Source organism: Lampris incognitus, chromosome 8, assembly GCF_029633865.1.
Source record: "Lampris incognitus isolate fLamInc1 chromosome 8, fLamInc1.hap2, whole genome shotgun sequence".
Classification (NCBI taxonomy): domain Eukaryota; kingdom Metazoa; phylum Chordata; class Actinopteri; order Lampriformes; family Lampridae; genus Lampris; species Lampris incognitus.
In genome coordinates this window covers 28781816-28793855 of record NC_079218.1, presented here as the reverse complement: position 1 = coordinate 28793855, position 12040 = coordinate 28781816, and the positions used below count along the sequence as shown (strand labels likewise).

Here is a 12040-nt window from a genome sequence, read left to right as displayed (position 1 = left end):
ACCCGTTAGTCAAGGGCTAGCAAGTCTACACATCCGTGGTCATTACACTGTTACAATATAATCAGAGAACACCGTTAATTGATTTCAGAAGAGGTATGTCACAATGTAGTTGTGTATGGTTCATAATATAGCGATCATTAAATATATCTGTGCCATTAACACAACTCAGGCAATCATAAGCTACTCCTGGTAATTATTAAGCATGACATTTAGAGAGAATTTTAAAACCACTTGAAATCTTCAAATTTTTCCGCACCTAACCACCTCTGGCTAATCAAAACTAAAGAACGAACACTAATTAAGTGATATTGTTTCAAATGTTTACAAAATTCACCAGATGTAGAGTGATTTAGACAAAAGAACCATCCACACGGTTCTGAAAACCAAGCCAAGCGCTTGTACCATCATCTTTAGATACCCAATGTGATCAAAAACCTCACTCTCTCCTTAACCCAACCAAGGTGGGAGTACCCAACCTTAATAACGTACCCATTATTCTGAACTTTACTTCAGAGACCCTAGACACCACGTATGTCTTTGCCGACCATTTTTGATGTAGTCATTGCACTGATATGCATTTGCAAGACTGTTTCTCACATGCATGTATCGTACTGTGCCTTTAAGCTACGGATGATGCTGACAGCAAAACATTGACAAATAAAGGCTCTCATCGCCATTAACAGAGTCACTGCTTTGGCACTAAACTTTCTAAAGTGGATCAAAGAACGATGCAGCCATGCAGTCCATCTGAGGAGCTGGTCAATATTTGCAGCACCCTTTCAAAATACTATTACTCTCCATGGCTGGGACCAGAGATTGATAAAGCTGGGCAGCATGTTACAGATGGTATATGAAATGTGTCTGGCAGTTCTGTGGTGGGCTGTTGAAACCAGGTCAGACTCCCTCCCCTCTGCAGATTACTGATAATGGCCCCTGAGCATAAAGCCCATATTAAAGATTGCAATATCTATAATCTCCCAATGGGGGGACGTTACTAAAGTGGAGGAGTGAAGGGGCTAAAGGCAGACTGGGGTCACCCTGAGAGCTTAGGGGGGCTGGGCACCAAGAGTACCTCTCATACAGTAGATTATGTAGCCTGGAGGCCAGGATACCAGGGGTTGGGGGGGGGGCACTGGACACTGATGGAGTGGGAAGTAGAATAGAAAGGGGATCAGAGCAAACTCCCACCACTCAGCGCCTGTCAAAACCAGACGCACCAAACATGGACACACAAACGCACACAGACATTTACTCAGACTAGGGGGAGAAAAAGGGGGTTGCCATGATGGCTATAGCGCTTGAGAGCTCCGACCGCGAAAAAAAAAAAGTAGCCCCATTGGCACGACACACTGAAAATTTACTGAGCAATTTAACCTCTCTTTACCACATCTTGAGCAAATACCAAATTTACTGTTTGCCAAAACATTTGTTGCATGACAAAACAGATGTATGCCCACGTCTAGCAAGATAAACATTAAAAAAACAGTATGCCCACGTCTAGCAAGATAAACATTAAAAAAACAACAACAACAACAACAAGTAAATTTGCTGCCTACACAATGAAGGGACAAAGCTTTTTTGCATGGAGACCACCATTAGAATCATCTACCAACAAACATGTCTTTTGTGTCCAACATGTTGAAACTCAGCCATCCGTGAATATATTGAGAACCTCCCGTTTATTCACATGTTGTTTGGCAGTTTGTCATAATCACATCCCATTATGGCCAGAGGTGCATTAGAACAGAGGACAGTAGTCTCAATAGCTTGGCAGCTTCACATGGTCTAACAGGCCAAATAGGTTAAATAGGTTAAGCAGGGCTGGTGTTAGCCCAAATGTTTACGCAAGGCTCAAATTCAACTCGGAGCCTTTTAAAACTCGGGCAAGTCACCATTATTTTGGGGCACGTTTAGCCAAAAAGAACTGACAACTCAGTGAAATCACCTCATACACTTTAGTGGTTGGTTGGTGAGAAAACCCGCATACTCCTGGCACCCCATGGCACAGGGTTGTCTGTTGCCTAGTCCACATGTACATGGGTATTTTAGAAACAGGATGGTTTCTTTGCCTTTTCGTCTTTCATCCACGCGCAAACTGCTTTTTAGATCACTGGAAACGGACCGTATCGGAAAACTCCTTCCAGGGTGAAGATTTCCAGAAACTCCATTTTCAGTGACGTGTAGACAGGTGGCGATATAATCCTACCCCTAAAGCTATGTTGGCCAACCAGAAGCCTGAAAACAAGCTAACAACAAGCCAAAACCCCCATTGTCAAAAACACCTGTGCACATGTGGACAAGGCATATGTCTCTCCTAACAAGTCATTCACTGTAGTATTCAGCCCTACCATGCATCTTCCTTGAAACAAGTGAAAATACCTGCCAATTGGGTACAGTAATTTGCTAATTCAAATACACCTGAACTTGTTTCAAGAACTTTCTTGAATCAATATCCTTATATAAATACCAGTGGAGTACTGTACCTTAATTCAAGATATTGTTGATTGTTTGTTAGACAATTTGTGGTGAAAACTGAGGAAATTTTCCCAGTCCATAAAAAAAGACTTTTTTTATAGATATTTAAAAATGGGTTCTAATGGTCAATATCAGACTAAATGACTAATATGAAATATGCAAATATTTTGTTGCAGTGTTGGCGCCTTTATGGTTGGTCCAAATGATGTTGGTCGGTTATTATCCTCTACCATGCAACCTGGTCCCTGAGGTGGCCATACGGGCAGCTTCACTCAGCTTGGTTGAAGCACAAAACTGCAGAAAAATGCATTTGCAACCATCTTTCATTGTGAACAGCTTCTTTTCCAAGCACCGAAGCCTTGTTATGGTGTCGCTTGAGCTGAGCACAGGCTGTCAGCGTCACAGCCACTATTTTATACATCCTACCAGAGCACCATGCATGAATATGTATGTCAGAGAGGCTGAAGTCATAACCTATGCAAGGCTTCATCATGCATAATGCAGCTGAGCTACGCCTCTCTGGCATGCGAGTGTGCATGAGAGTGCGAGCAAATGCAAACGCATTTACACATGACACTAAAAGCTATATTGTGATGAACAAATAAACAAATGCCAGCATTGGCATTGTTGCATACACACATTCTCATACCCACTGATCCCTGCACCCAACCAGATGCATAATACCTCCATACTCTTCCACTTCCCTCCCTCATCCCTGCCTTAACCCTCTGCTGATGTGCACACACATCAGCGCTCTCTGCTCTTTCTGCACCTACAATTCCACCTCTCCATATCTCTCCATATCTTTTTTTTTTACAACAATGTTGCCTTGGTATCTCTGCTGTTATAATTACCATTTTTAATAAAAAAGTTTATCAATTAAAATGTTTTGATCTTTATCCCCATTTCCTAAAATAAACATTCAGATGAAGTGCTTTACAATAGAGACAAACCAAAGAAAAACAGACGAGTTTAAATAAGAAAAGCACAAAGCTGTAATCCTAATGTAGGCGGTCCTGGTAAGCATATAGGGAGACAGTGCTTTATGTAATAGTTTACATTAGATAATGACTGGGAACACTGTGTGAGACCGGAAGGGTGGGAATCAAAGCCATTGTGCAACAGATACTAGGTGAGCACCTCAGGCGACTAGCCAACGAAGAGAGTTGGCGAGTCCAAGGCTCACCATCTCTCTGTTTCTCCCTTTCTCTCCGTCACACATCACAGGAGTCTCCTCTTATGGAAAGGGCTGTAGTGCCATTTGCTACCAGACTGTGAACTCCAGTGTTTTGCACTCCCCCCACCCCACCCCGACCCCATATTCACTATGGCTCCCTCAACCTCTTTCTAGTTTTCTCCAACTCTCACCTTACTTTGGCTCATTTTTTGGAGACTGATAAGGCGACTTGCAAAGTTGGGAGTTTTTTTTTTACAACAGAATGAAAACCATTCAAGTTGGACTTGTGTGTTTGCATCTATGAGTGTGTGCACGTGCATCCTCAAAACAGCGTAATAAGAGAATGCAGGAGGAGATGCAAAAAGGGGTGTGTGAACTGAATGTGGCCAAAAGCACAGAGGGAGCAGGGCACAGGCCGATAGAGCTAGGTGTAAACTCATGGATAATCCCTAGGGCTCTGGCATAAATAGGTGGTGTGTGCGTGTGTGTGGGGTTACATCTAATCAAGGCAGGGGTGTGCCCCCTCTCTTTCTCTACACACCCTGTCCCCCCACCCCCACCCCCAGACTGTGCTGTGTCAGTAAAAAAAAAAAAGAAAAAGAAGGGTGCTACTTCAGCAGTCTCCCGGGACCTGCTCCCCCTCACATCAAAGCAGCCAGTTTCTCTCTTAATGTGAATATCAGATCTGTGGATCACAAGTCCCAGTGCAGTCTGCATAAACTGCCCCTCCCCCAACCTTTAATTCTGCCTAGTGATGAGGGAGAGAGAGGGAGGGGAGTTACTGTGAGAGGAAGGGAGAGAGAGAGAGAGAGAGAGAGAGAGAGAGAGAGAGAGAGAGAGAGAGAGAGAGAGAGAGAGAGAGAGAGAGAGAGAGAGAGAGAGAGAGAGAGAGAGATTCAACCAAAACTATCGCTTGCTTGCTTTGGAAACTTGACATTTCCCGAATACAAACACACCGTCCATCCCAACATGCTGGTAGGACTGGGGAGGGAAAGGCTGCGGGTCACAGAGGACGGCCGCACCAGCATCATTCAGATTGGCTTATTCAAACTGCTTACTGATAAAAGCCAACCTGTGTTTGCAATACATGATATTTTGGACTGACAGTCCGTGATGGAGGCTTAACTCAGATCACTGACGGAATCACGATGGGATTTACTTCAAATGTTCAAATGTTTTTCAATTGTTCCGTTGATTTCACTGATTCAAGGTAGAGGAGAGGGAGGGAGAGGGAGAGGGAGGGGGGTGATGGGTGAGCGGGGATGCTGTGTGAGATCTGATTGGTTAGGTGAGATGTGTAACGTTACTCCGCTGTACCAGTGCACACTTCACACCTCTCCGCACCCCTCCCTCCCAAAAAAATATCATTAGGGTGCAGAAATTGATGTTTTGTCCAGCGCTGATAGTTAAATTAATATTTATATGGGGGGGGCAGTAATACGTGTAAATATATTTTAGCATTAATAAGCTGGGGCATTTCAGGTAGGTTGATAAGAAAATCACAACATAACATAAAACAATTTAAATAAACTAAACCATCTTATTTCAATTTCTAATTTTCCACTGCAAACCGCGAGGGTCTTTATACTACACGAACTACCTCTAACAAATTTCAACCGAAATGAAAATGTTAGACTCGGTAAAATGGACGTGTTTCCGTTGTAGGATCTGATGGGAGGACGGTTTTACTTCTGGACCCCGTCCACGGACCCCGTAGCCGCGCGCAGTCATCGCCGGCCATGTGGCCAGATCCCCGTCACTGGGTGGTGCCTCGGATTGCAGCACTAATTGCACAACCGAGGAAAGCCAACACGGATGGAGCGCGCGCGCGCCCGCGCGCGTGGGGTGGATTTAAATTCGCATATTTTGATTGGCGGAGGTTGAGGGTTAAAGTGGGGATAAATCTCGGGCTCGCCCATTTGCAGTTTTTTTCTTCTTCTTTAGTATTCAATCAATCAATTAGTTATGCGGGTTCGAACAAAGACGTGTGTACAGGTTGTTTGATGAATGACGTTTCAAACTGGAGCTGTGAACTGAGCTACACGCCGCTGCGCGAGGAATAAAGAGGGTTTCCCGGATGTGCTGCTTCATCTGACTGCCAATTAACACACTTAAGTGTCGGTGCATTTATTATCAATGCCGATTTAAAATGTTGCCCAAATAGACGGACTCCTGTTTTGTCATTTTAATGGTAGGGAAAGAAACTTGACCAACGACAAAGCCTACACTCAGACAGAAAACTCAACAGATTTGTTTTGTTTAAATGTTGCTCTGATAGGCCTCGTTATTAATAAAACACTCAGTGTAGCCTAATATTTCAGCTGTCAGTCTTACAAGTGATCTCAGTCAGAATTTGTAGATTTTCGTTAAATACCCGCACCCCAACTACCTACGCAAGCTTTCGTTTAACTAGTAATTGGCTCAAATTAGAGTAGATTTTTTAATGTAATGAATTTAATGTCGCATTGCTAAATGTCGACTTAATATATTCGGTCTAGTTTTGGCACCTATATGCGAAAAAAAACACCCCCCCCCCCAAGCTGAGCGTCTGTAAAATCGAACAAATCAAAATCGGGCGCAGGCTTTCTGTGTGTGTGTGTGCGTGTGTGTGTGTGTGTGTGTGTGTGTGTGTGTGTGTGTGCGCGCGCGCGCAGAGGGTCCAGGTGCGCTATTAGTGAGGAAACGCGGCCGGGCTCGTCTGTACGCACACACGCACCTGGAGCTCCTAATTTGGTCAAATATAATTAATCAAATTTGATATTGAAAAAGACCCACTGGATGAAACTGCAGTCCCCCCCCCCGCCCCCAAATACAGTGATCGTGGAGCCAGTGTGTGTCGGGTGTGACTGTGGTCGTTTGGGAGAGTTGACAGCGCAGCAGAAGCCCGGGGAACACACACACAGCACCGGTACACACACACACACGTATGGGCGCAATTCCCACTTGTCTGTAATACTGACATGTTTATTAGGCCATGCTAATATCAGAGAAGGCCACAACTTGGAACAGGCGTATTCTGCATAGCTATTCATCCCAGCGTTGACCAATAACAGCTTTTATCTCCTTAAAACCAGCGACATTTCCACTTCCATTCATTTCTATGTAGGCCCGACCGAATGAGGGAAAACGTAACGCGCGTCAAAAACAACGGCACAGAAAATTCTCTGGTTGACTTTCTCTTATCAACGCAGATTTGTTAAGGATTGTTATAACGCACCGAAGATCAACTTGGTAATATGGGGTCAGGGGTTTGCTTTATAGTACTGATAAAAATAAAATCAATCTGAAGCTGTGCTGAAACAACCAAAACGAAAAACATAAAAAAATGACTAGAAGACATCAAGTGAATCAATATTGGCAAACTCGAAATGCCCCCGATTGCTATTTAATCGTCAAGGCCTGTGGTGAAAATGTTTTTTTGGTTTTTGGTTTTTTTTGGGGGTCTTTTCGGTGCTCAATTTTTTTTGATAAAAAAAAATTGCATTGAAGCACAATCGAGAATACCCTCAAAATCCTCTCCCCCAAAAATACCAGTAGATATGCCTATGTGCCCATTGTGTCTGCGCTTAACCCAGTCCCTCAAAACATCTGCAATTAGCACCTAGGCTACACAATGTAGCCTGCTAGCACAAGAACACAAGACACGCGCACTGTGGAACTTTACAGCATAGGGTCCCTCGTGCTATCTTTACTATTAAACTGTAACCATGTTTCATCAAACATTGGTGGTGGTGTTTTCATTCTCTCGCTGTCCCTCTCTCTCTCGCTCTCTCTCGTTCTCCCTATTCATATTCAGCCATTTTACATATTCATAACTGTAGTTGGTAATGCGAAAACAATCAGCGCCGCCGTCTGTAGCATCGCGGAGCGCTACACGCGACCACATAGCGCTACAAAATAACCACTCCACACCTTCCAGCTCGTACACGCGTCCTGCCGCAATTTCAATTTAACAAATATTTCCTTTTTTTTTAAACCCTCATCATGTGGCTTCACATCGTAGAATATTTTCAAGCGCAAGGCCATTTCTGTTAGGCCTTATTAATTACGACTGATTATAGAGTTTATTTCATTTTTATGAACATTTTCCATTAAACAAAAAAAAGTCTTGAGTGATCTTATCATTAACCACCGTTGAAGGTATGGGGGAGCAAACCAGATCTCACTTACCTTCTTGAAAGGAGTACAGCAGGAGTAAAGTTACAAGCCACATGCCATAAATAGCAGGTATATTTTTCGGGAATATTTGGCAATCCTGGCAAATGCGCGGCGCAGCTTTTGGCCAGGCGGCTCTCCGTGCTGGACTGGCGAGTACTGGGCTCCCCGGAGGTCTCTCCAGCCCTGCTGCCCCGCTTACCATGGCGGGGAAATGAGAAGTGCTACAGCCCCGCCCATGGCCCCTCCTCTCACCGAGACCACCGTGCATACCAATCCATCAGCTCCCCCTGTTCCAATGAACCGGCGCGGCGCGATGCGTCACGGCGATATCGATAATAGGGTCGAGTTGAGCAAGACAGCGGATTTCACCTCATTTGTATCTACATAGGCCCTCCTTTCTTCCTCTTTCTTTTGCGTGAGAGGTGGACCGAACGCGGACGGACCCGCATACAGGCACCCTGGAGAGCGCACCCACCTGTGCGCCCCAGACTTGAATGCCTCCCTTTTGCGCAAAGCACCTATAGCCTGTACAGCATGTGACATGTTTCATTTCATCCACCTCACCCGTGACTTTTCAAAAGGGGGCCATCTAATTAGGCTCACGGAGTTGCATCGACGAAACAATAGCTCAATCATGACTTCTTTGTCACAGGGAGCCGCGGGAGACGTGCGTGTGGACTACACACCTGCGCACAAATGCACTGCAGAACTCCCCCCCCCCCCGTTGGGCGGAGATGGGGGTGGGGGGGCTGTCAGAGCATATTACGTCCGGCAAGCTATTAGTACTACGTGACAAATTGTAATGACCAAGTTGTGAAAGCCCTCTGTGAACCCTGGATGGAAATGGAAAAAAGTTTACACGCTTGTTGTTGTTTTGTTTTTGTCTATTCCGTTGATGGATTTGCCGTTGAAACGACTGTCTGCACCACTCTTTAGATCAATGGTAGATGCGGATCACATCCCACATTCATGAAACATTACCAGTCATGCCAAGAAGTGGAGGCTGTTGCATGTGTTGAATGACTAACCCGATGGGAGCCCCCATTCTCCTGCAAGGTGACCAAGTTGGCTGGCTAATAAACCGACAGAGCTTGTCCCGCAGGCCTGGATGAAATATGACGCACGACTGTGTCACGTCTTTACACACCTCTATCTTCTCGAAATGGATCCACATTTCACCTGAAACAGATGTAGGTGGATATGCAAAATTGCAAGATGTGGTCAGCAGGTTTTGCATCAGTAAGCTGGAACAGACATTTATGTAGCCAACAGAAAGAGACTGTGAAGTGAGTGATGCCAGGTTGTCTCGCCTTTAGTTTGACCCCTGTAGAAGCTTTTATGTTGAGATTAGTCCGTTTGGTTGAATATAAATGTGTATCATTGCTGCCACCTGCTGGTTGATATCACAAGGCCGCGTTATCTTGACAAAGTCAAGTTATTAAAGTAGACAAAACCACGACAGGCAGACAGGTATGCATGCTTGCCCTTGGGTCAGTATCCACCGGTTTTATTAATGACATCTATGCAAAATAAATACAAATCCAGATAAAGCTGAGCTCAATTAACTCTGATTCTGTAAAACGACAATGTTTATGATTTTAAGTAAGGGAGCTTAATTATCACATGCACATACTGTCCTATCCTATAAGTTTGCTCACTGTAAGTAAACAGTGTTGAATTAAATTAATCAGAGATTGTACCTTTCAAATATGCCATGGCTGCTTCATGGTAGTACAACACCATTGCCCTCAGGAGACACGCTATCCACCCACTTAATTGGGAAAAAAAGATAATCCGTCTTCTTTTTTCTTCTTCTTCATCTTTTTGTTGTTATGTTCAATATATTATAAACAAAAGATGATGTTCAAATCAGGGACGTGCGCAGGAATTGGAAATAAACCTCTCATGGGGGGGGGGCGCAAACAAACTATTGTAACTTGCATGGATAAGTAGACACGTTGGCCGCTAACAGACAGCTCTGACCGTTTAGTCGAGCGGTTAGCGATGTCTCCCGCGATGTAGGCGATACGGGTTTACGTGGCAGTTCCTGAGGTTGCCCCCCGAATTCGCTACACTATGTTAAACCACGGTGTGGTGGACACGTATTGGGGACAGAATTCAACCCAGGAACTAAGGGTTAAGTCATGGTTGCCCTGGCAGGTTAACGCAGGGTTAAGTTATGGTTGTCCAGCCAGTTTTCTGATTATTCTTGCCACCTCCGCTCAGTCGAGCTGTGGTTTGGTTGCTCTCTGATTTACCGTGGATTAAAGAAAGTTGCCTACACGGCTAAAGTGTGAACCTACGGTCTTCTCCGTTCCTTCGGCTCTACACTGGTGACCCCGACGTCGGTTTTCGGATAAGTTTTCTGAAACCACACACATTATGGCTACGAACGCCGTTGCAATTAAACTGCCGGAGTTTTGGGAGTCTTCCGCGGCTACATGGTTCGCGCAGGCTGAGGCACAGTTCGCGCTCAGAGACATAACAGCAGACGAGACCAGGTACTACTACGTAGTGGCAGCGCTGGGGTGCGCTACGGCTTCCAGGATAAGCGGTTTCATAACCAACCCACCGGCCGATGGTAAATACGCCGCACTTAAACATCTCCTCCTTGAAACTTTTGAACTGTCAACAACGGAGAGAGCACGTCGCCTCTTCGCAATTCAGGGCTTGGGAGATGGCAAACCATCGGAGCTAATGAGCAGGATGTTAAACCTACTGGGTCAAGAAAAGCCATGTTTCCTGTTTATGGAGCTGTTTCTGCGCAACATGCCGCCCCACGTCCAGACTGCGCTCGCTAACTCCACCATCACTGATCCCCGTGAGCTGGCAAAGGAGGCTGACCGATTCTTCGTCGCTACACAACGTTCCTCCCATGCCGGGGTGCTGGCTCCTACCTTCACTGGCCCCCCGCCGACATCGCGGGCGTGGCCCGACGGCGGCGCCACAGCATCAGACCGCTACAAGCCCTCTGGACTCTGTATGTACCACGCTCGATTTGGTGCGAAAGCTAAACGGTGCCGTTCCCCCTGCAACTACAGGCCGACGGGAAACGAGAGGGCCAACACTCAGTAGTGGCCATGAGTGTTGGCGATACGAGCAGGCTACTCTTCATCCTCGACACCATCTCCGGTCGGCGATTTCTTTGTGACACGGGCGCACAGAGAAGCGTGCTCCCTGCTACTGACGTCGACATCATGGGCGGGGAGCGGGGCCCCCAGTTGGCGACGGCTGACGGCAGCCCTATCCACACCTACGGCGTGCGGTCTGTAGAACTGTGTTTTGGTGGACAACGTTTCACGTGGGAGTTCGTCATGGCCAATGTAACGCTTCCCCTCCTCGGAGCTGATTTTTTGTGCGCTTACGGTTTGCTAGTGGACATTCAGAACAGCCGTCTGGTCGATGCCTTAACCTTCTCCTCCTTCGCATGTACGCGGAGGGAAGCGGCCTATGCAGGTCTAGCCAACTCTCTCTCAGAGGCAGACAAGTTCACCCGCCTCCTCGCTGAGTTCCCTGACCTCACCCAGCCTACCTTCTCTGCACCCACCGCTAAGCATGGGGTGGAGCATCACATTGCTACGAAGGGGCCCCCGGTCTACGCCAGAGCCAGGCGTCTCGACCCCGCCAAACTCGCCATTGCCAAGTCTGAGTTCGAGCACCTGGAACGCATGGGGATCATCCGCCGCTCTGACAGCCCGTGGGCGTCCCCACTCCACATCGTCGCTAAGCCTGATGGAGGTTGGCGCCCATGCGGGGACTACCGCCGACTAAATGACGCCACCACGCCCGACCGCTATCCTGTCCCGCATATCCAGGACTTTTCTGCAAACCTGTCTGGCAAATGCGTCTTCTCAAAAGTCGATCTGGTCCGTGGTTATCATCAAGTTCCCGTGCACCCCTCAGACATCCCCAAGACAGCGGTGACTACCCCATTCGGCCTATTTGAATTCCTACGAATGCCATTTGGACTCAAAAACGCGGCCCAGTCCTTTCAGCGGCTGATGGATTCAGTGCTCCGTGGCCTTCCTTTCCTCTTCGTCTATTTGGACGACATACTCATCGCCAGCGCCTCCAAGGAAGAACACCTGTCCCATCTTCATGCTCTCTTCACACGCCTCAGCCAGCATGGGCTGATCGTCAACCCGGCGAAGTGCCGGTTCGGGCTGACAGCCATTGATTTCCTCGGGCATCGCATCACTGGGGACGGGGCAGTCCCCCTGCCCTCAAAGG

At 46.7% G+C, this 12040-nt stretch overlaps 1 protein-coding gene across 3 annotated transcripts in view; it reads right to left on the bottom strand.

Annotated features, from left to right (window-relative positions):
* Positions 1–8081, bottom strand: part of LOC130117201 (cell adhesion molecule DSCAML1-like) — a 69579-nt gene extending 61498 nt beyond the window's left edge. Inside the window, exon 1 of one of the 3 annotated variants that reach the window (XM_056285374.1) lies at positions 7823–8081. In XM_056285374.1, coding sequence (XP_056141349.1) covers positions 7823–8078 — 256 coding nt within the window. In that variant the 5' untranslated portion in view covers positions 8079–8081. The remainder of the gene's footprint in view (positions 1–7822) is intronic. The other 2 variants (XM_056285373.1, XM_056285375.1) reach the window with 2 other exon arrangements.
* Positions 8082–12040: the final 3959 nt, after the last annotated feature.